Below are 21,863 nucleotides of genomic sequence, written 5' to 3' on the forward strand. Positions count from 1 at the left end.
GAGGAGTCAGCACCCTGCCTGCTCAGGGTGGGGCTGGAGAGAGGGAGGGCAAAGGCCAATGGAAACTGTGTCCCTTTATTCAGAAGAGGGACCATTAAATAAGAGCAGAGTGGTGGGGGCTGGCTGTGTCCTGTCCCCCCAAGTCCAGACAGCAGGGCCACAGGTCCAGAAGGCACTTGCATGGGCAGAGTGAGGGGGCATGCAGCCCCTCCCTGGTGGGTGTGGGGGCTGCTGGCCCCTCAGTGCACCTGTGGCTGCTGGCTGTGAGGCAGCTCACTCCCTGACCCCGGCTTCAGGGCCAGCACGGGCGCCTGCTCCTCCTCCACTGACTCACTGCCATAGGCGCTGTCTTCCTTCAGCTCTGCAAAGCAATCCCCGGGTGCTGTCAGTGACATGGGGTCAGGGGGGCAGGAGTAACACCCCCACCAGCTCCACGCTCCCCATACCTGTGCTCTGCAGCTTTTCCATTGCCTCAGTTTTGTGGAGCATCTTCACAGCCTTGCGGAGCCCCATAGAGTCCAGCGCCTCCAGCAGTCCCCCCAGGCTGCCCCCTGCCAGCTGCAGAGACAGGGCACTGAGTAGGGCTGGTGGCAGGACAGACATGGGTGACAGGGGCACCCCAGCCAGGCACTGACCTCATAACTGCGCAGTAGGCTGATACTGGGTGAGGGGGTGTCCTTGTAGGTCTCCACCAGGCTGCAGAGCCCCAAGCGTTTGGCCAGCTCAATCCAGTCTGACCCGCTGCAGTCCTGGTTCAGCAGCTGCTCCAGCCCTTGCAGCACCTCACTGTCCAGCGACAGGACCTTCCCTGCACAGGAGATGCCTCTGTCACACACTGCCCATCCTTGCCAGCAGGGTGCTCTGCTGCCCAGGCGCAGCACTGTCAGGGTAGAGGGGTTGCTCACCTGGCCGGGGGGCAGCGGGCAGTTCTGCCTCAGGGCCCTGCTTGGAGGCCTGCAGCAGGATCTCCCGCACCTGCAGACAGGTGCATGGCTGTCAGCATCCCCTAAAGCACCAGCCAATGCTCCCGCACCTCCCCACAGGACACAGAGGGACATTGGCATCCCCGCAGGAGCATCTCCTGGAGCTCTGCTCCTTCCCTGCTGTGGCCCTAAGGGAAATGATCCCAGGGAATTTGTTCCACCGCACCACACACCTTCTGGCTCCGAGTCAGGTCCAGGGGCATGTGGCAGCGGCGCTGCCTGTGCCCTGCCTGCCTGTGCCCCTGTGCAGGGGGCTCGGGGTTGGTGCCACGCTCCACAGCTGGGGATGGCTCCCCCAGGTCCATGGACAGCTCTTGCTCCTCAGTGTCAGCATCCGTGTCACTGCTGGCCTCTGATGAGGATGGGCTCACAGGCTCGTCATTCTCACACAGCACATCTGCTCCTGTCAGGAAAGGTGGACAGAGCCCCTAGAAGTGAAGGTCGGCCCAGGGGTCTGCCCTGTGCCCAGCCACCTCCCAGTACAGGCAGCTGGGGCTGTGGGGAAGCAAAAGGAGAAGAGGGAAGGCAGCACCTTACCAGCCTTGAGGAGCAGCTTGGTGAGCGTAGGGGAGCCCAGGCCAGCAGCAAGGTGCAAGGGGGTGTTCCCAGCAAAGGTCCGGCTGGTGACATCTGCTCCCAGCTATGGAGAAAGGTGCAAGGCCATGAGGATGGGCTTTCTGGGTACTGCCCCTCCCTCCCTGTCACCCTAATATCACAGGGGACACCTTACTTCTGCCAGGGTCCTGTGAGAGGCTGTGCCCCATCCCACAACCATCAGCTCTCCATACCTTCTTCACCAGGTGGGTGGCCATGTTCAGGTTCTCCATCTCCACAGCCAGGTGCAGGGGCGTCCTCCCACCCTGCCTCTCCACTGCATTCACATCCGCTCCCTTCTTGACCAGCAGGTCCAGGCAGGCCAAACTCTTTGCCTTCACGGCCAAGTGCACAGGCAGGAGGCCTGCAATAGCGGAGAGGCTCAGCAGCCCTCCAGCTGAGCCCCCCAATAACACCATCAGGTACTTGCCCATCATCTCCCAGCTCCACTCACCATGGAAATTGGGCAAGCAGAGCAGGTAAGGGGCAGCTGAGCCCAGGTGTGACAGCAGCGTCCTCAGCATCTCTTCATCGCCAGCCTGGAGCGCCAGGTGCAACAGGGAATTGCCGTAGCGGTCCAGCAAGGTGGGGTCAGCGCGGGCTTGCAGCAGGAGCTGGACCACTTGGGGCTGCTTGGTGATGACTGCCAGATGCAACGGCGTCTGTGGGACAGCAGCACCCTCTCAGCATCGCTCACAAGAGGAGCTGAGTCCTGCACCACCATACTTACCAGCATGACTGCACCATTCTCAGCCCTGCAGCTTCTCCTCAGCAGGAGCAGCAACAGGAACCCCTGGGATCAGGAAATGAGAGGGAGCCCCAGGTAAAGAGCAAGCAGCTGTCCTGAGAAACTTGTACCTGCTGCAGGTTGTTGGAGATGTTGATGATCTGCTGGGTGGGGATGCCAACGATGACCTCGATCAGCTGCTTGATTACAGCCGTCTGCTCATGGATAATGGCGAGGTGCAAGGGCCTGCAGGGAGAGCGGGGGTGGCCCCTGGCTCAGCTCTATGCCTCTCTAGGTCTTCCCTGTCACCTCCCAGCCCCTAGCGTCCCCAAAACCGCTCTGATGACCAACAAGGCTTCATCACTCTCCCCCTGAAACCTTCGTGCACTCACGTGTCTCCGTTCTCATCCTGCGACGCAGCCAGGTGCCTCTGGACCGCCAGCAGCATGCGGGGGTCAGCAGTGACCGAGTAGTCAAGCAGGGCATGGGCATTGCGACGGGCCAGTGCCAGCATCCACAGCTGGCACAGCTGGGCTGGGGGGCAAAGCAGGACATCACCCCTGGGAGTGGCAGCTACATCCACCCTGCTGCATTCCCCTGGGTGCAGAGGAGAGAGGCACCCAGCCCCAAAAGGTCCCCAGTCCTTGTCCCCTCTCCCGAACGATGTCCCCCAGCTCTCCCTCCAGCCCAGCCTACCATGCTGCTGCAGCTCCCTGCAGTACGTGCTCTCCGCAGGCACCTGCCTGTCACTCCCAGGCCCCTCCGCCTCGGGGCCCTTCATCTGTACGCCCCCCTGGTAGCCCCCCACAGGGTGGGGGCCAGGTGAGTAGATACTGTTGTAGGCCAGCCCAGGGGAGTATGGGAAGCTGAGGTTCCCACCTGTATAGCAAGGGAGGAAGGGTGAGACTGGAGGTGAGCAGGGAGCCCCCAGGGCCAGGCCATGGCTACCCAAATGGGGAGGGGTAAGAGAGGTCCCCACTCACCTCCTCCAGAGCCAAAGCCCCCGGCCCCCCCACCAGCACCCCCCATGTGCGAGCCCCCGCCAAAGTGCTGGGGAAACTGAGGCAGGACTTTCTTGCGCTTCCTCTCCACTTCTTCCTTATCTGTGGGGAGAAAAGGGCAGTGGGGTGAGGGGCAGCCCCAGCAGCGGGGGTCACGCCGGGCTGCCCGGGGGTGCTCACCTTCCACCACAGGGTAGTAGGTGAACTGCTTGGAGTCGCTCACATCACCCCCCCGCTTCCGCTTCAGCTGCAGGAAGACGGTGACAGGACGGTCGATCTTGGGCTTGTGGTAGGGGGGCGTGCGGAAGACGATGGCATACTGTGGGCAGGAAAAATGGACATGGGGTCCTGCTCATCCCTAGAGCCAGGGACGGGGCTTCCACACCCTGCAGGGCAACCAGCTGGCTCAGGGCATGGCAGGATGCCCCCACCTCGCCTGTACCTGCTTGTGCACATCAGTGGGGGAGAAGTCCCCGAAGGCCTGCCAGCCATTCTCATCATCCTCATAGAAACGCACCTCGATGTCATCTGGGGAAAGAAGCAGAGCTGGCAATGCCTGTCGCCCTGCCCCAGCCGGGCTGCGGGGACAAGGAACCCTGGCCACCCCAGGGCCCCCTGTCTCTCCTGCCACAGCCTCTCTAGAAGGTTTCAGCTGGAGGGAATGACTTTTACCTTTCTGAACTTTATCGCACAGCAAGTAGACCTCATCTCCTCCCCGCACTGAGCCTGCCGTCTTATCCATCCGCGAGATTTTCAGGTTGGAAGCTCCTGGGGACTCTGCAGAGCAAGAGGAGGTGCTGGGAGCTGCCATGGCAGACAGAGCATTCCTCACCTTCTTGCCCCATCCTGCCCTGTCCCCTCCCCAGGCCAGCCCCATGCTCACTGCTGTCATGGATGGGGTCAGAGATGACAGGCTGGAGAGCCAGAGTGAAGTTCCCATTGCTGTCGCGGAGATAGGCAGTGAAGCGCAATCGCACGATGCTCAGGTCCATCACCTTCTTCAGCTCCTTCGCCTCCAGCTCGATTTCACGCAGCTCTGCTTCTGCCAGGGCAGGGGGAGATGCCATTAAGCTAAGCAAGGGAATGGAGCTCCAGGTTCCCCTGCCTGTCCCCCACCAGCACCTCAGCCGTTACCCACAGCAGGTCCTCACTCCCCCTGGGGCACTGGGTCACACCGAGCCCCCAGGCTGCCCTCACCTGTCAGCTGATGGCTCCTGTTACGCATCTTTTGCTGTTTCAGCTTTTCCTTCATTATTTCCATCATGTTCTTCTTGGTGACATGGAGCACACCCAGGTTGCTGAACCTGGAGGAGAAAGTGATTCCGCTGGGATCTTGAGAGCCCCTGGCCTGGAGCCGCTTGCCTGAAGGGCACACAGGCCCCTGCGTGCTGAAGGGAAGGAGCTGAGCAAAGCATAAAGTGGGGCTGCTGGGGGCAGCAAGGGCTCAACGTGTGCAGGGCAAAGAGGAGCAACTGCAGAGGGGAGGGAAGGAGCCTAGAAAAGAGGTGGCTGGGAAACTCCAGGCTCCCACAGGTGACAAGCCCAAAAGGGAAGACCAGGATGGCTGGAGGCCAGAGGGATGCAGGTGGGACGAGGCTGAGCCAGGAACCAGGGCTAGATTTACAAGAGCTATAAGAAACTTCATAGGCAACGTAAAGTGCATGCAGCTCTGGCCCCTCCTGTCCTGCTCCAGCAGAAGACCTAGGGGAAACACCTTCTTCTCCAAATCAGGCTGCCAGGCCAGCAGTGTCAGGGCACATGGCCACCCGAGCAGCCAGGAGCTTGCCTGCTCTTGCCTCAGCAGCTGCCTGGGCAAGGAGCCACCCACCAGCACTTACAGAATAACTTGGGGACTCAGGCTGGCTACAGAAGTAATCTGCAAAGCTGAGGAGCTGCAACCCCGAGGATAGAAACCCAAAACAACCTGCACGTGCTGGACTCAGAGCTGGGCAAAATGCTGAGGGAACAGAGCTGTAGTGATGACCTTGTCTAAACCCACTCCTGGCCCCATTCAGCAAACCCAGCTCCTGGATGCAAGAGGCCATCCCCTGTCTCCCTCCACACATACTGAGCTGTCATGTCTTTGGGTCCCACGATCGTGACACAGTTGCCAGCCTCGTTGCACTGCTTGCCCACCAGGCTGTGGGCATGCACACGAGGAGGGTCACTGTGCGTCACCAGGTCCACCTCGATCCGGGCCATCCCAGTGTAGTTGCAGATCTGCAGGGAGAAAGGAGATGACAGTCAGATGCAATATCCCCAGAGCCTGCAGGACTCTGCAAATACCTGCTGTCCCTCTCCACAGCCACCACTCGTCCTGCTGCAGCTGCCGCACCCCTCCAGCACCAGCAGACATGCAGAGCTCAATACACAGGTCACGTCCTTCCTTTAAGGCACCCTCCTGGTGCTCGCACACACCAGCCAAAGACACTCCCCTCCTCAGGACAGCGCTCACCTTGACGGTGGGATAGGTCTTGCGCCCCTTCTCACTGGATGCTCCTGGCAGCCCCCCATGTGAAGGGCCCTCACAGCCGTACCGAAACCGGAACCCCCGCTGTGGAAGAAAAGAGGGGATCAGCCAAGGGTGGCCCACACCACGAGAGCAGGGGATGACAACTATGTCTACCCTTACCTGGGTGACATCCTTACCTGCTTTGGCTGCTCAATGATGACAAGATAGGGACCTTCCACTGGAGGACAGAGAAGGGAGAAACACAGGATTACCAAAGCACCAGTGAGAAACACAGGATAACCAAAGTGCATGGTCCCAGGAAGGATGCTGGAGGTAAGGGGACAGTGCTGAAGGTGAGGTGACTCCTGCCTGCCCCATAGGGGTGCTTAGGGCTCCTGGCCCCTGTGCTGTCACAGCCCAATTGGGAGCAGCAGTCAGAGAAGAGGGAGAGGAGGGAAGGGTCAAAGGATGCTCTGGCACATGGGGAGTGGAGAGCCCATGGGAACCCATCACAGCCCAACCTCAGGTCTCTGGTAGACTGAACAGTGGGGCCAGACTGAACAGTCCCCGACTTGGTGGTATGGGGCAGAGATTCCCATACAGTCCACAGTGGGGCCAGCAGGGACACAGGCCATCGTGCTGCTGGGAACCACAAGACATGACTCAGCCTGTGGGAAACCCCACTGCAGCCCGGTACCTCGGGAGGGCACAGCCAGAGGGGCCCTTACCTGTCTCCATCAGAGGCTCCTTCTGCTCCATCATGTGGGAGGTGAAATCAAAGTCACCGTAGTCAATCCCATCCAGGCACTGTGAGGTGGGAGGGAAGATGAGTGTGATGAGTGTGGGGCTGGAACATCCAGCTGCCCTGGGAGGCAGACATGGACCCCCATCTCCAAACCCTGGGGTGGGGGGTAGTTTTTCACAGATCCGCATTGCCCACGTTGTGGGGGGAGGCAGGTGCAGATTTCCCTCCTGGGGAAGAGGGGTGGGCAGGTGCAGACGGGCAGAACCCATTTACCCACCCCAGAGGCAGGCACAGATTCCCATTTCCCACCCTGCAGGCAGACACAGATCCTCAATCTCCCACCCCAGTGCCACCTGCATACGCCCAACTGCCCACTCTGGGGGTAGACACACACCTCCACCTCCCACCCCGGAGGCACCCACAGACCCCCATCTTCGATCCCCTGCACTGCCCCCAGCCCAGCTCCGGGGCCAGGCAGAGACTCCCCCCTCCCCGGGGCCGAGCCGGTCGGTGCCGCACTCACGGGCTGGAACTGCTCGTCCATGTCTGCGCGGGGCCGGCCGCCGGCCTGCGGGGAGAGCGCGGGGGTGAGCGGGGACCGGCGGCAGCAGGAAGGTACCGCCGCTCCGGAAAGTCCCTAGAAACCCCGCCGAGCCGGGAAATGACGGGACCGCGCGTCACCGCCCCGCCCCGCACGGCCGCGTCCCGGGGCTCGTCTCGGCACGGCCCGGGGCCCGGCACGGCCCGGGGCATGGCTGCCCTTGCGCCCGTTGGTGGCTCCCCCGGCCCGGCCCGGGGGCGGTGGGACGCGCCGTCTCCCCGCCGCCCGGGAGTTTTGGGCTTTGGGCTCCGGGCGGGCTGGAAATCCCGGCGGCCGCCCGCCCGCCTCCTCCGGCCCCTCTCGCTGGGGCGCTGCCTGGCACGCCGGGAGCGCCCGAAGTTCCCGAGTTTTCCCCCGGGAGCACGGAGGGGCTTGCCCCGCGCCGTCCCCAGCCGCCGTCCCGCGTCCCCGTTGACCAGTCATCACACCCTTTCCCGACAAGACCTGTAGTGCAGTACGTCTGAAACCACCCAGACCGTGCCATAAAGCCTAGTGGCAGTTCCATGGGCCCCCCAGGTCCCTATCCTGCATCATCTCACCTTGATGATGCAACTCCCGCACACGGATGTCTTCTCCAAGTGCCCCTGGACCCAAAGCTCTGCCCCAAAGCCCAGTGTCTCCCTCCTGTCTGAGGGAAGCTGTCCCAGACTCTACAGACCGAAGCAGGCACATGGCAACCACTTGCCAGCACCCAAAGGACTGCTTTCCTACTCCACGGCTGCCACAGTTTCCACTTAGACCACAGCCCCTGCATCCTTCCTGCAGAGGTGGCCTGAGGGAGGCGTTTGCCATCTGTGTTCCCATTCCCTCTTTCCCACTAGGAAGTATCTGGTTTCAAAGTGTCAGCAGCAGCCCCAGAGCCCCCCGTGGCAGCATCTCTCGACGCTGCACGCTCCCCGCCAACCCCAGCAAAGGCACCGACCCCAGCAAGGCACCACCAGCAGCCAGGCCCCTTCTCTGCCACCCACAGTGCTTGTACTCTCCTACTCACCGGTGAGGAAGAGGCTGGTCTCAGCAACCTGTCCAGCCCCAGCATTCTGACCGCCGGGACTGATGCAGATGGGAGTCCCACTGGGATCAAGGTCTGCCTGGCCACGGAAAACCACTGGAGATTTTCAGCAAAAGGGCAGGATCAGAACAGAGCCTCCAGGCATGCTCTCTTGCTCCACATTTCTTCTCTCTAAGCAGTGGAAAGAAAAAAAGTATCTGACTCCAGGGTGCCCTCATACCATGACTTTCTGAATCAGTGGTTGCCGCACATTGCGCTCAGGGGATTTTGGGTGTGTAGGAGAAGAGGGGAAGGAAGGGGATTGTTCAACCCGTACGTGACTCATATTCTTCAGAAGTTGAAAAGAGCCTTTTCAAGGAGATTTTCCAGACACTCAAGTCCTCCAAAGGGGCTGCCCTATGGCCCCAAGTTTTTCCTGGCTGGTCTGCTGTGGGAGCCCAGCAGAGCTCTGGCAGCCCCTGCCCAGCCTGCCCGCAGGATGCAGCCCAGACAGCATTGCAGCCCAGGACATAGGGTCCAGGGGACCTGCAGGTGCAGCAAGGGCTGCAAGCTGGGTGACGATGGAGATCCAGCACTGTAAAAGGAGGTGGGACCTCGCTCCTGCCATTCTGCAGGGACTTCCAAAAGCCTGGGAGCATGGACAGAAAGAAGCCCCCACTGGCCTGTGTGAAGCAGCACGCACTACCTGCTGTCCGGATTCCCCCTGAGCCTGTCACCACCAGCCAGCCACCTCCTCTGCTGGCATGGATTTCCCAGAGAGGTGGAGGGGACAAACATCCTTCCTCAGTGTGCTGGGAACAGCCAACTTGAACCCTACCTACTGAGCCTTGCTGGGGGCGCCCAGGCCTGAAGATGCTGGAGAAGACCAGACTGTGACTCTTCAAACAGAACAGCTCCCCTTCTCCAGTGCCATCAGCCCCTACCCCTCTAGAGGGGTTTTCACAGCTCACTCATCGCTGCCCCGGACACTTCCACTTGTTGCAGCAAACAGCATGACTAAGGTATGTCATGGGGTCGTGGCCGTCCTCTCCTCAGCCTGCGCAGCTCTGGGTCACTCAGGAGTTGCTGGCCATATGCCTGCACACTTGCACAGCGTGTGTGAGAGGAAGCCCACCTTGCTTGTCAAGCCGGGCTGGAGCATTGTCCCCCTTTCCTTGTTCCTGAAAAAGCAACCTCAGGCAACCTCAGACCTGCTTGCGAGGTAAGTCCTGCCTCCTGTGCTGAGCAGCTATGTCCTTCAGGCTTTTATCCCCCACACATCCCAGAGAAAAACCCATCTCCCCATCCTGCTTTCAGTATCATCCCCTGCTCTGTGGTACCAGTGTGTCTGCCCTGGACCCTGGGCTTGCACACACACAGCAGCCTCCCTTTGCTGGGCTAAATCCTTCCTATCTTCAGACCTTCCTAGGGCTCAGGAAGGATTCTCCAGGCCTTGCTGGGCACAGGGGGAAAGAGCAGCAACCCAACTGTGACACACTGCCGAGAGCAGCACCAGCTCCCTGCCCCAGGGCCCAGCACTGCCCGGGCACCCTTGCTCAATGGCACAGCCTCCCCGTGCCAGCCAAACTGCTTCAATTAAGGGCCAGCCGACGGCAAGCGTTGCAAGTTAAAGCCATTCTTCCATGCCTGCAGCTCCTTGAACGTGACCTAGTAATGCAGGTGCTATTTTCTTTCCTCCCGTGACAGCTGGCTGACTTGCAGAGCCAATGCCCTGCGGGCAGGAGAGAAACGTCTGTCTGTGTCAGGAGTGTTCAGCAGCCATGGGAAACGGCTTTCCAGATACATGGGAGGCAGCACGAGTGTGGCTCTGCTCTGAACTGCCCTGGTGTACAGCTGACATGTTCCAGCCTCCCAGCTGGCTGCTCCTCTAACATACTATTCCCTGCACATTTTGTTTCCTCCAGGGCCTGCTAACGCCTGCAAATTATAACCCTGAATACCAGACTTTGCTTTCTGCACAAATCCTATGCTCTGCTCCATCCCAGGAGTCCCAGCTACTGGCAAGGGTCTGGCAAGAGGCTGCTGAGTCCATCTTGCACAGCATTCACAGGGCTTTTGTTCTGAGACTCTTCCTGGAAACTGAGTCCTTGACCTGCAAGTGCAGCAGAGAGAAATCCCCTCTCCTGATCACTGTCAAAGGTTTCCCCTCCCTGACAGCCTGCTCTCGAGCACTGAAGCCATTTGTATCTCTCTGTAAATGCCTTCACTCCCGTCGTGGTTACCAAGTCGGTTTTGGCAAACCCCAGCCACCCACTGATCTTCTGTTTTTCTCCTCTAGGGCCTGTAAATCAGCTGCTTTGCTGTTGTGTTATGAACCATCAGCTCCAGTTGTATGCATGCCCTCAGAAAACCCCTCTCAGCTCCAGCCTGGTGTTTGCTGTCTCTCACTCTCCCCGTCTTCCAATATGGCCACAGTATCACTACCATGTTGGTGTTCGTGGCTCCTTTTTGCGGTAGAGCTGAGCATGTGGTGCGGATCTCTTCCCCTCACGCCAAGCAGCAAGCCAGCCGTGCCCACTATATGGAGGGAGAGCCGCAAGATGGGGCAGCATTCACTGGCAACATGGAAACAGGAAAATAAGTAACTTCCCCACTGGCAAGGAAATGGGTGTCAACACCAGCATTGGGACTTGTTTTCTCCTCCCCATGCTAAGACACCAGATCTCTCTCCAGCCTGTATCTTCCCAACATCCCCTCTCCCAGCCCCAGAGCCAGCTGAGAGGCAGCCAGGGACCCGTGTGGTTGCCACGGCAAGTGGGAGGCCAGGAGCTGCCCAGGGCTGGCTGCTGCAGACCCCTCAGCAGGGACGGGCTGGCTTGGCACTGCAACTTCAAACCTCTCGACCAGTTCAGCTCCCTTTCCACTGAGACTTAGGATACACCTGTGCCTGTCACCCCAGCACGGACAGGGCTCAGCCCAGCTCCGGCAGAGCAGGGGAAGCTGCTATACACGATCGACAGCCCGGCTCAGCATCCCCGGGGGTACACCCCCGGAGCCGGAGCTGGGCAGGAGGAACGGCTGAGACGCTCTCCTCGCTGAAGCAAGCAGCCCTGTCCTTTGCCCGGCAGAGGCAAACGGCTCAGCCGCGCTCACCCCGGCCCCCGGGGGACCGGCATCCCGGACAGCGGCCCCATCCCGGCCCATCCCCGCCGCCTGTCCCGGGACGCCCCGGCCCCGCAGCGCCCGGCCCGGCCCCCACGCCCCTCTTACCTTCAGCCCCAACGCGGCCGCCTCGCCCCGGCCGCAGCCCCGGGAAAGTCCCAGCCCGGCTCCGCCTCCCGGGGCTTCCCGGGCCCGGCTCCGCCCCGGCGGGGACAGCGGCAGGGGGTTCGGGGGACCCCCGACGGGTCGGGACGTGGCTCTCCCGCTCGTCTTCAACAGCCTGACACGAGGGGCCGGGAACCGAGGACCCGGCTCTTCCCTGAGACCCGCAGGACCCTGGCCCCAAAACTGCTCATTACCCCGGTCCTGTACAGCGGGGAAGGACAGTCTGCCTCGCCCTTGGCTGATTTTCATTTTATTATTGTAAATTCACTGTTCTCTCTTTATATATATATATATATTTTTTAAAACATATATTAGATATAAAAGTCAGAAATGCTCCTCTTTGAACTACATATACTGGTGGATTTATAGGCAAATTTTGAAAAGGTGGGCACATCAGGAAGCCCAACCTGATCAATGAACACAGCAGCAGCAAATGCCCCTCTCCAGGGACAAGAGAAAATTTATATATATATATATATATATATATATATATGCAGATCTATTTACAAACACACATACATTAATCTTCCTCTACACCCCTCCCCTCCACCCTAGCCTCCTGCCCCAGCAGAGGCTGGGGCTGAGCAGGACGGGCTCTCACCATGCAGGTGCTGGTTGGGCTGAGCGCTGAGGAAGGCACCGGACGGATTCAGGAGTCCCAGCAGCATGGACCGTGGGCTTCCTCTGCTCCTATAGAACTGCTCTCCCTCTCTGTGCCTGTGCTCCCAGGGTGGGAGACCAGAGCTGGGGCACGCAGGCTCTCCAGCAGGACAGCCTAGGTTGGCAGCACTATGGAGGGGAAATCTGCTGCTCTGCAGGCACTGTGCTGGCAGGATATCCCTGGTGTGACGGTAAATGCAGAGGCCTATTTCCTAACCCAGGTGACCTCCAAGGAGCAAGAGCATGCTGTGGCCCAGGAGGGGAAACCTGCCTCAGCAATTCTACCCCAAGCTGAAAAAATCTGGGAAAGTCATCAGCTGGAGGCACGGAAGGCCCTGAGCAGCAAGAGCCCTGGCTGGGAGGGCCAGCACAGTCCCACTGGGGCTGCTGGTGCCATCCTGCAGCAGCACAAGGCACCACCCTGACCCGGGCGGTCTGGGAGAGAACCCCCGCTGCCATCCTCATTGAGGGTGCAGAGAGACTGCTGCTGCCATCGCCTCCCAAGGAAGGGAAAAGACACTCTGTGGTTTTGGCTCCTCTGACAGCCACAGCAGCTGGCTACAAGGCTGGAGGGCCTAACCCTGTCCCCGTGGCCATGGAGGAGGGAGGAATGATGATCCCCCATCCACAGCACACCAGGCTTGTGTGGTGAAGAGGGGTGAACGCCCTGCTCCCTCGTGTCCCTGACAGAAGGGGGCATCTGTACGATTGCCTCCAACAGCCCCTGACTCAGTAGGGGCAATCCCAGAGGCTCATGGGCAGCTACCAGATGTCCCAATAGCTGAACCAGGTTGGTACCCCAGCAGTGACCCCAAACCTGGTGGGCAGGGGACACCAGCTGCTGGAGGAGCCCCGGCTACAGCTCGCACCAGGAGGGGAGGGCACCACACACCCATGCGTGCACACATGCACACACACACCCAGAGGCAGCCAGGGTCTCTGAGACATTCAGGACAGGGGAGTCCCAGCAGAGCCCAATTTGGGGGTCCCTACCATGAGCCTTGTGGCCACGCCTGCAGCGTTCAGGCCATGGCCAGCCCCTCCCCATGGCTGTGAATGTGGGCCATGCTGGACACACCGCTCTCGCCTTTGTAACTTTTGGGGGCCCGGCTGGCTTTCAGCAGGACCAGGAAGGTGTCCGTGGAGATGGCCCCGAACTCAAAGGTGAAGGTGCCATAGAAGACCAGGACATCGATGATGAACATCCACTCGCACAAGGCAGCCACATGCTGCAGAACAAAACTCTCCTGGATGAAGAAGACGCCACCTGATGGCACCCCAGTCAAGGAAAGCACAGCTGAACCCCAACCGCCCCATGGAGGACCATGTCCCACTGCCACTGCATGCTGGCACGGCTGCAAGCAGCCCTTCTCTGCAGGAAAGACACCATCATCCCTAAAACCAAGAAACCCCAGGTGCTTCTGCCAGCACTGGGAGGGCCCCAACATGGGTAAGGTGGTGGCACACGTGCCCAAACCAGCCTCAGTAAATCATGGTACTGATACTAAGTGGGGATTTTCTGAAGAGGCCAAGGCAGAGGAAACTTGGGGCTGCAGCCCTCAGGGCAAGCTGGGTGCCTGGCTGCCTCACCCTCCCCACACCCCTCACCTCTTCCTCAAACCAGGCTGACCCTCCACATCCTCCTGCAGGATGCAAAGTCCATAAAACTCATCAGTCCTCCATCCCCTTGGTACAGGGGTTTGGGCTGCTGCAACCCAGCACCACAGCACCCCTGTCCCTCTGCACTGCTGGCTGGCTCGACCGGAAAGAAAGGCCCTGCTCCCTCTCCTCCAGGTCGTACCGCTGCCAGAGCCTCTGTATCCTTGTCTCATTCCCACTGAGGATATCTATAGAAACCTCCTCCCAGAGCCACCATGGGTGAGGTGGGCAAGCAGGTGCATCCCCCAGCCTTCCAGATGAAGCCTCCATCAGCACCCTGCCTTCTGCCAGTGGGATCAAGATCTGGCAGAGCCGGAGAGGCAGGGACCCTCTGCTCACTCCCCCCATCCCTCCAGGAGTGGTCCCAGCCTTTTCCCCACACCCTCCCCACCACATCTCCTTGCTTTTCCACTCCCAGTCCCTGGTGCTTACAGAGCAGCACGGCCACAACAGAGACACTAGTCCTGTCTCTCTTGTCCTTACATGCCCTGCCTGTCCCTCCCAGCTGGCACAGCCCCATGGCACTCCTGCCTTTCCCAACTCCCTGCCTGCTTCCCGTCCCTCCTGCCTGCTGTGGTGACAGAATGGGACCCTCTGGCACGTCCTATGCCTGACAGCACTCCCCAGGCTCCACCCATGCTGCTAACCCCAGCCAGACTCCAGTCAGCCTCTTTGGGACCCACGGACACCACATACTTTTTTCCCCTTCTTGCCCAATAACCATCACCTTGTTTCCCAATTTATCCCTAACCTCAGTCCCAAGTAAGCCCATGGCTCCCCAACCACACACTCAGGACCATTCTTCCAGCCCTGCTCTGCCTGCTCACCGAGCCTCCCTCGTCCCATGGGCAGGTTGGTCAGCGGGTGCTCGTGAACCACGCTGGCAGAGGTGCTGCCATGTGCCTACCTGGCACCTGAACAAAGTACTTTTGTACTCAGCTTCTGTATACAGGTAACACAGATGGACTTTGCATTGCCGAGGGCTCAACATACCTCTGTCTCATTTAAAAAACCATTAACCTGCCTTTCCACTCTGCAAGGTGCATGGCTGGAGCCTGCAGCGGTGGCTGGGCTGCAGCAACCAGGGCAGGGCTGGTTTGGGGTACCCCAGCTCCCCAGGAGATGCTCACCAGCACCTCAGCCCCCACACAGCCCTAATGCTGCTGCTCCTCCAGCCCACCCCTGCAGTGAGCTGCCCACCCTCCACCCCTGCCCAGCCCTCCTCCTGGCACCAAGCCACACTGCCAGACCAAAGGAGGGAGGACCTGGGGCACGGAGCCAACATGAGGACTTTTACCAACCTATTTACTCTGCCTTTTACCAGCCTATCCTGGATCTCCTCCCCACACCCTTCAGAAGGATACTGAAGACAAGGGTGATGAAGGCCACAGCAGTGAGGATGCTACGTAAGTGGCCGGTCCAGTACTGCCCGCGGGTTTTGGCCATGCGGTAGGTGAGGATGGACTGCAGGAACAGGAACAGCATGCTGGTGGGAAAGGCCACCCCTGCCCCGATGTAGTGCAGCACCTTGGCGTGATCCACCTGCGAGGGAGAGACCATTAGTACAGGCACCCCACGATGCTCCCCCAGCATGGCTCTGCTCCAGCGGGGGTGCTCGTGCCCAGGCAGGAGTGCAGACAGTGCCAGGCAGCTCACCCCGTGCCCAACTCCTGGCTGAAGAGCAGATTTGGAACCACCACCTGCTGCTGGTATCTCAAAGTGCTTCTGTTTCCTCCATCCATGGGGCTGTGGCTCCAGAGCCCCTTGGGCCAACAGCCCTGTCGTGTCCAAAGGCAAGGGACAGGGGTTGCCCTCTGCCCCTGAGCATCACTGGGGCTACCCGCCCCCCCTCGTGAGGGTCACAGCCCTGCCTTCGGCAGAGCCACTGAGCCGTGGCTGAGACACAAGCAGGATCAGGGCCAGCAAAACTTTTCCCGGGGGGGGGGCACTGACAGCAGCCTCCTGACAAGCGGAAGCGAGCGGCTGCCACAGGCAGAGGGCAGAGAGCTGCCGGGAGCCCGGTGCCTGGCAGCACAGGCGTGGGGGTGAGCGCTGCTGGCTGCCAAGCCCTGGACTGCTTTGGACCCTGAGAGCACAGGCTCTGCCCAGACATGTTTCCTGGCATCACCCCCCAAGCAGCAAACATCCCTAGTGGGATAGCCAGGCAGCAGGAGCATCGGCAGCTTGGCCAGGTCTCCTCTGTCAGGATGGCACATTTCTGCCTGCAGAGGGTCGTTGGCACATGGAAGGGGCAGACTGCACAGAGGGCCTCAGATAAAGGTTAAACCAAACCCAGCATCTTAATCTGGACCTGAAATCATACACAAGCAAATAGGACTCCCAGCACCCAGGGAAGAGCAGTGCTTGTCAAAGGTGAAAGTGTGCATGGATGAGGCTGCTGGAACAAAACAATCACCCCACATCCTACACTGTTGAGCAGTGTTATCTCTCCACTCCAGCCAAGACCCTCTTCCCCCAGGAACTCCCCGAGGAGACGCCTTACCTGGAAGTTGCCGACCATGGTGAGGCCAGCGGCGCAGATCCAGCCGGTGGCCAGCCCCAGGGTGTTGAGCAGGGACGGCCCAAGGCGCTCCAGGAGGTGGGCATAGCGCAGCAGCCCCACCAGGATGACTGCGGGAGGGAGACACAGCCCCATTGCACACCACCACCTGCAGCCCCCCAAACCCACCCCGCACCCCGGCTGGGGGTGAGCATCACAGGGCACCCCGCTGCCGGTCCCGCTCCCCCCGCAGCAAGGCACTTACCCATGAAGGAGCCCAGGCTGCAGATGAGGCTGAAGAAGCAGCTCTCAGGAGGCAGGGTGCCACACTTACTGCAGGGACAAGGCAAGGCCCAAGGAGCCCTCAGCCGGGGCGGGGAGTGGGGTGCAATACTTGCCCCTTACTTGCCCCCTCCCCAGGACATGCTCCTGGTTTGCCCCAGGGAGCTCTCAGAGTGGCTGTGACCCCTGGCTGGCCCCATGTTCCCATCCCACGGCTGCTCACCTGACAAGAGGGATGTGGTCCAGTGTGCAGCAGGAGCCAGGGCTGTCCTCGCCACACGACTGGTTGTAATTCCTGCAAGGAGCAAAGGGACAGGCTGGGAGAGCCGCATGGCTGCCCGGCACCCTCCTGCCTCCTGCCCACAGCTGCTCCCCAGTGAACACAGCCCAGCCCTGGGGTGTACCAGCCCCAGCACACACGGCCCTGGGGAGGGAGCACGGGTGGAGCCGGGCGTGCAGCCACCAACAGCTCTGGGCTTGCCCGGGATGGGTGGGAACACCAAGCTGAGCGGGAAATGGCCCCCATGGGCACAAGCACACGGGTGCAGTGCCACCCCACTGGGGAGGAATGGAGGACCTGCCCAATACCTGGGAGGAGCTGCCTGAGGGGGAACACGACAGGAGCAAGCCCCCAGGCTACCCTAGGCTGCCTGGCACTTCGGCAGGGCATCCCCGGGGTCTGTCACCAGCTCCCAGTGCCACCGGGCTGGGGCCAGCTCTGCTGCCCACAACCACTGCAGAGCCCTGGAAGTGTCTCCTATGGCCACAGACTCTGCAAAAACAGGGACCCAGAGTTCTTATCAGTCTGAGACACCTTTCTGTACCACAGCTGCCATCTGCAACCATAACTGAATTCCCTCCTGCAGGGGTATGTGCCCCCCTCACCCTCCTGGCTCTCTCAGAAGTTGGCACACACTTGCAGTGGGTTTTCAGGCACCCCTTTGCTGCAGCATCACCCAGACACCCAGCACCTCTGCCTGGCATAGCTGGGCACGGCTCCCTCCCCACCCCACAGGCAGGGAGCCCAAAGCGCTGTGCCCCAAACAGCCCCTCAGACACCTCCAGCCCCACGGTGGGGATCGGGGCTGCACGGCCCTGCCCCTGGCCCAGGCTGACCATCAGCTGTCTCCAGCCGCTCAGCAAGAGCACAGTTAAAAAGGCCTTTTCGGAAAGGGCCGGGCTGGGCTCTGGTGTTTTTTCAGTCTCCTCATTTACTGGTGGCTTTGTTTTCTGACCACGGAACCCTGGCGAGGCGTGGAGCTCCACGGCCTCCTGAAGGGCTTGCTCTTGGGGCCGTGTTTGGTTTGGGAGGGTTTTTTTATTATTATTTTGTTTAAAATGAGTAGCCCGAGGCTGGGAAGCATTATTCATCATTAAAGGCTGGCTGTGCGGCAGAGACAGCCCAATACACACATTCTTCCCAAGGCAGAATCAGCCATTAGGCAGGAAATGGCAGCGGGTTTTTTTTTTCTCCTTCAAACACTCTAGCAAGAATTAAACTAACATGGATTTTTCTGGGCAGATTTTTAAGGAGACATAACAAGCCAAAAACCCTGCAGAAGTTGCCAAGAGAGAAAACAGGTTTTCTTTTCCCAGCCCGTGCCCCATCGCCCATCCCGGGGTGCTGCAGGCAGCTCTGTCTGTGGGGTGGCTGGATGCCGCAGGGCCCTCCCGTCCTCCTGGCACTGCCAGATTTAGCCTCAAGCAAGCAAGCTTCAACCTTTCCATAGAGACACATGGCCCTCTGTAATTCCCTGACCACTTATTTTCGTATTTTCTTCATGCTGTGTTTTTTCAATGGCCCCATTCTCCCTGCTTGGTTTGCAGCAGGGCCGGACTGTTCACCGGAGCAGCTGTAACCGCAGGTGAGCCCGGGCCAGGGAGGGAGGGTGGCTTTTGATAGCCCTGCTCGGCCCCAGCACCCAAGCTGCTTTGCAAATGCAGGGCCCAACCCTGCCAGCAGCTCTGCTCCCAAAAGCCACTTGAGGGGTCACCCTGGGCTGACTGCGCTGCCACCACTGTGTCTGCTGGGGGAGAAGGTGGCTCTGTGCCCCCTTTCATGCTCCCACCTCTCCTGTCATCCCCAGCCCCCTCCCAGGGCCAGCCTGGCCCCGGACTCCTTCCAGCACAGTGACGGTGCAGGGGGGCCTCGGCTACCCAGTGGCCCAGCACAGCACGGCATGGTCTGAGCAGGACAGGTCTGGAGAGAGACCTGGCATTACCAGGGCCTTTAACAGAGCTGCTCTGTGGCAAAGGGCCCCTGCCGATCCCCCAGGCCTTACCAGTTGTGGACGGGGCAGATGTGGTTGTTAGAGAGTGCCATGGCGTACCTGGGGGAGACACAACAACAGGGGTTACCACAGTCACCTGCCTCCCTGCACCCCCACTCCCGGCTGGCAGCCACAGCCAGCTGCAGGAGCAGGGGGTACAAGCGCTCACCCTGGGGCACCTCCCAGCTTTACAGAGCAGGAAAAACCAAAGCAAGTGCATGAGCCCAGCCCACGCTCCAAGGACCTCTCACTGCCAGAACCAGGTCTGCCTGCCCAATACTCCTGACCCCACCGGGAGCTGCCTCCTGCTCTGGTTCAGTGTGGATGGAGCTGCTCCTGTGGGGACTCTCTCCCTTTGTGCTTCCGTGCCCTCTGAGCTCTCTGAGGATGCATCAGGTCTCTCCACCAGCTTACAGCCACACAGCGTGTCACCTGATGACTACTAGGCTCTGCTGGGCTTCCCCTGGCCAATGCCTGGCCAGTGCCTGGAGCTAAAAGTCTGGAAAAGTATGTTGGCAAGCGTATTCTGGGCAGACAGGCTCTATTGAGCCTTTCACTGCGGAGACACCCCTGCACTTGGGTCACTGTAACAAGGAGTTCATGACACGCATCCTGCTCAGCTGCAGGGGCTCTCGTCCTTGTGGCCCCCCAGCCAGTGAGGAGCCCTCCTGCCTGGCAGCCACAGCAGCGGGTGGCCCCGCGCTGTTCAAATCACCGCCGCCAGCAGTCGTAAACAGCTCAGGTTAAAAATAGGCCCCTAGACCAGTAAGAAAACCCCTCTCCTGCCTGAGCTGGCCATGTAACAGACAGGTTGTGAAAAGGATGATCTCAGCAGAGGGACGTGGGGGCAAAGAGTGGGATAGCTGGGGGGAATCCAGGGGCAGCGCTGCCCATCCCAAGGGCCGCCCGCCAAGAGCATTGCCCCCCGCAGACCTCTTGCCCAGCCACTTCCCAGCACAGGTCTCCCGCAAGCACCCAGTCCCTGCCCAGCCCTCTGTGCCTTCCTGGGAGGGGTCAACAAGCCAAGAGAGGCACAAATAGCACTGCCCTCCTCCAGCGGGATGTGTCCCCACTCATGTGGTCCGCCCTCATGGCTCTGCATCCCAGACATGGCTGGTGGGGCCTTGCATGGGCCATGCGCTCCCAGATGCAACTGCCTGGCCTCATCCTGCCAGTGTGCTGATGAGGGACACAACAAGAAAAAGGGCCCAAGATCCCCTCTCCCAGGGCAGCTTTGTCTGTGAGGACCACGAGCAGCACCTCCCACCCATGCTGCTCTGGGCTGGAGGGGCATCTGCCCCTGAGGGTCACCCACAGGAGGTGGCCATGGCTTCATGGGACATCCAGGAGAAAAACTTAGGAGCATGAGTTTCCTGCGCCAGGGTCAGCATTTAGCTTTGTCGTGAAGGAAGATGGAGGATATCACAGGGTGGGAAGCCCTCGGAGTGACCTGTGTGGTATGGTGTACGCTTGCCCCATCCCACAGCCCATGAAGTCCCATCATCTGTGCTGGGGCTCCCTGTGCCTTTGGGAAAAGTCCCTCATCCAGCACCTGCCACCCTGCACTAATGGCACAGCGGGGCTGATGTACCAGGGCAGGACAGCCCTATGTGATCAGCTGAGAACCCAGGAACAAGGCCTGTAGAAGTGACCACCAAGGTGGGTTAGTGCTGCTCACCGGGTGATACATCCTCCGCCTCCAGCACAGAGCACAAGTACCCTTTAGCCCTCCCATCCATCCTATCTGGGGCCAGCATGTGATGAGTGCTCATGTACTGGTTACAGCCCTGGCATGGCAGGACCTGGGCTGGCGACATCGCTCCCAGGACCATTCCCGTGCCCCCTAAGCTTCAGTTGCATTCACGCCTGGACAGGGATACACGATCTCAGGGGGTGTCAGAGGCGCAAGGCCAGGAAGGCACATGCCAGCACCGCTGCGGAGGACGCAGCGACCACGCAGGGTGGCTGGGGTAGACAGGGAGGTGTGGACGCGACTGAGCCTGCAGAAACACCCCGACACGATGTGAGCGCGGCAGTGCCCCGCAACACCCTGCCCCACAGCATCCTCCAGCCCCCTGCCCCGCAGCATCCCGCCCCGCAACGGGGGTGACCCCGTCCCGGCAGCCCCGGCCCCGCCGCCAGGGGGGTGGGGGTCTGGCGGCGGCTCCGGGCCGTCCCGCGGCACTCACACGATCCACATGCCGGTGATAGTGAAGGCAGGCAGCGTGACGGGCAGGATCCCCCAGGCCGGCATCCTGGGGCCGGGCATGCCCCGCCGGGCTACGGGCGAGCGGGGCCGCCGGCGGAGCCTCCCCGCTGCCTCCTGCTGCCGGGCCGCCGCCGGGCCACGCTCCCCATGGGCGGCCGGGGCCGGGCCGGGCGGGCAGAGCGAGTCCGGCCGCGCAGAGCCGAGCCGAGCCGAGCCGGGACAGCCCAGCGCGGCCCCGCCCCGCGGGCAGCGCGGGTCCCGCTCGGGGGGCAGGGCCCGCCCCGTCCGGCGCCGAGCGGGGACGTCCCGGCGCGGCCCCGAGCGCCACGTGGCGGCCGCGCCGCCGGCCCGGGGGGTTGCGCCGGCAAGCGCGGCCGGGCAGAGCTGGGGACGGCAGCCGGCAGGCAGGGAGCGACAACTGCACGGAGCCGCCAGCGCTCGGCCCGCCGGGCAGGCAGCCTGCGGCCGGAGCAGCTCCGAGAGCTCGGGCCTGAGCCTCGTCCTGCGCAGGACACAGCCGGGGTGGAGGGACAGCGCAGAGGGGACGCTGGGGCAGCGCCCCGCAGCAAACACCCCTCCCTGGCGCTGCAGCCTGGAGTGGCCTTTGCCAAGGCTACTGCAGCTGCTGGCAGCAGGGCGCTGAGGACTCGCCCCCTCCCCAGTGATGTTCTCTCTGTGCTTAACATTGTCCCTGTGCCCACATCCACGGGGCCGTGGGCTCCTCCAGCAAGCATAGCCCAAAGGGCACCGCCTTAGCTACAGTGCTGGGTAATGGCCAGGAGAAGAAGACCATGCTCAGTCCTCTTTTCTTCTTCAGGGGAAGAAGGTTAACATAGGCTCAGCCTTTCCTTCTGAGGACAAGGCTTAGGCCTGATCTTGCACTCTCACCAAAGGGCTAGTGACA

General features: G+C 60.9%; 2 protein-coding genes across 5 annotated transcripts; both read right to left on the reverse strand.

Moving 5' to 3' along the window:
- Positions 1–56: 56 nt before the first annotated feature.
- NFKB2 (nuclear factor kappa B subunit 2) lies at positions 57–11,419 on the reverse strand. 4 transcript variants are annotated; one of them, XM_065067484.1, is made up of 24 exons: positions 11,323–11,419; positions 8,095–8,283; positions 7,026–7,070; positions 6,486–6,564; positions 5,955–5,995; positions 5,761–5,859; positions 5,374–5,525; positions 4,503–4,609; positions 4,189–4,347; positions 3,978–4,082; positions 3,748–3,833; positions 3,486–3,624; positions 3,288–3,407; positions 3,001–3,183; positions 2,697–2,838; positions 2,436–2,550; positions 2,032–2,239; positions 1,772–1,941; positions 1,521–1,623; positions 1,157–1,386; positions 906–975; positions 636–808; positions 447–558; positions 57–361 (listed from the first exon to the last, which is right to left on the reverse strand). In XM_065067484.1, exons 2-24 carry the CDS (start codon positions 8,137–8,139, stop codon positions 240–242), a joined length of 2,805 nt encoding a protein of 934 aa, XP_064923556.1. In that variant the 5' UTR covers positions 8,140–8,283; positions 11,323–11,419; the 3' UTR covers positions 57–239. The 4 variants fall into 4 exon arrangements, with proteins under 4 accessions (XP_064923556.1, XP_064923557.1, XP_064923559.1 ...); XM_065067485.1 differs by lacking the exon at positions 11,323–11,419 and adding an exon at positions 10,537–10,662; XM_065067487.1 differs by lacking the exon at positions 7,026–7,070.
- Positions 11,420–12,831: 1,412 nt separating this feature from the next.
- Positions 12,832–21,214, reverse strand: TMEM150A (transmembrane protein 150A). The gene is made up of 7 exons (XM_065067497.1): positions 20,940–21,214; positions 18,763–18,810; positions 16,704–16,775; positions 16,464–16,531; positions 16,202–16,329; positions 15,063–15,240; positions 12,832–13,306 (listed from the first exon to the last, which is right to left on the reverse strand). The coding sequence occupies exons 1-7, from the start codon at positions 21,017–21,019 to the stop codon at positions 13,062–13,064; spliced, it is 819 nt and encodes a 272-aa protein (XP_064923569.1). The 5' UTR covers positions 21,020–21,214; the 3' UTR covers positions 12,832–13,061.
- Between the last annotated feature and the right edge of the window lie 649 nt (positions 21,215–21,863).

The sequence above is a fragment of the Columba livia genome, chromosome 6, assembly GCF_036013475.1.
Source record: "Columba livia isolate bColLiv1 breed racing homer chromosome 6, bColLiv1.pat.W.v2, whole genome shotgun sequence".
NCBI classification, from domain to species: domain Eukaryota; kingdom Metazoa; phylum Chordata; class Aves; order Columbiformes; family Columbidae; genus Columba; species Columba livia.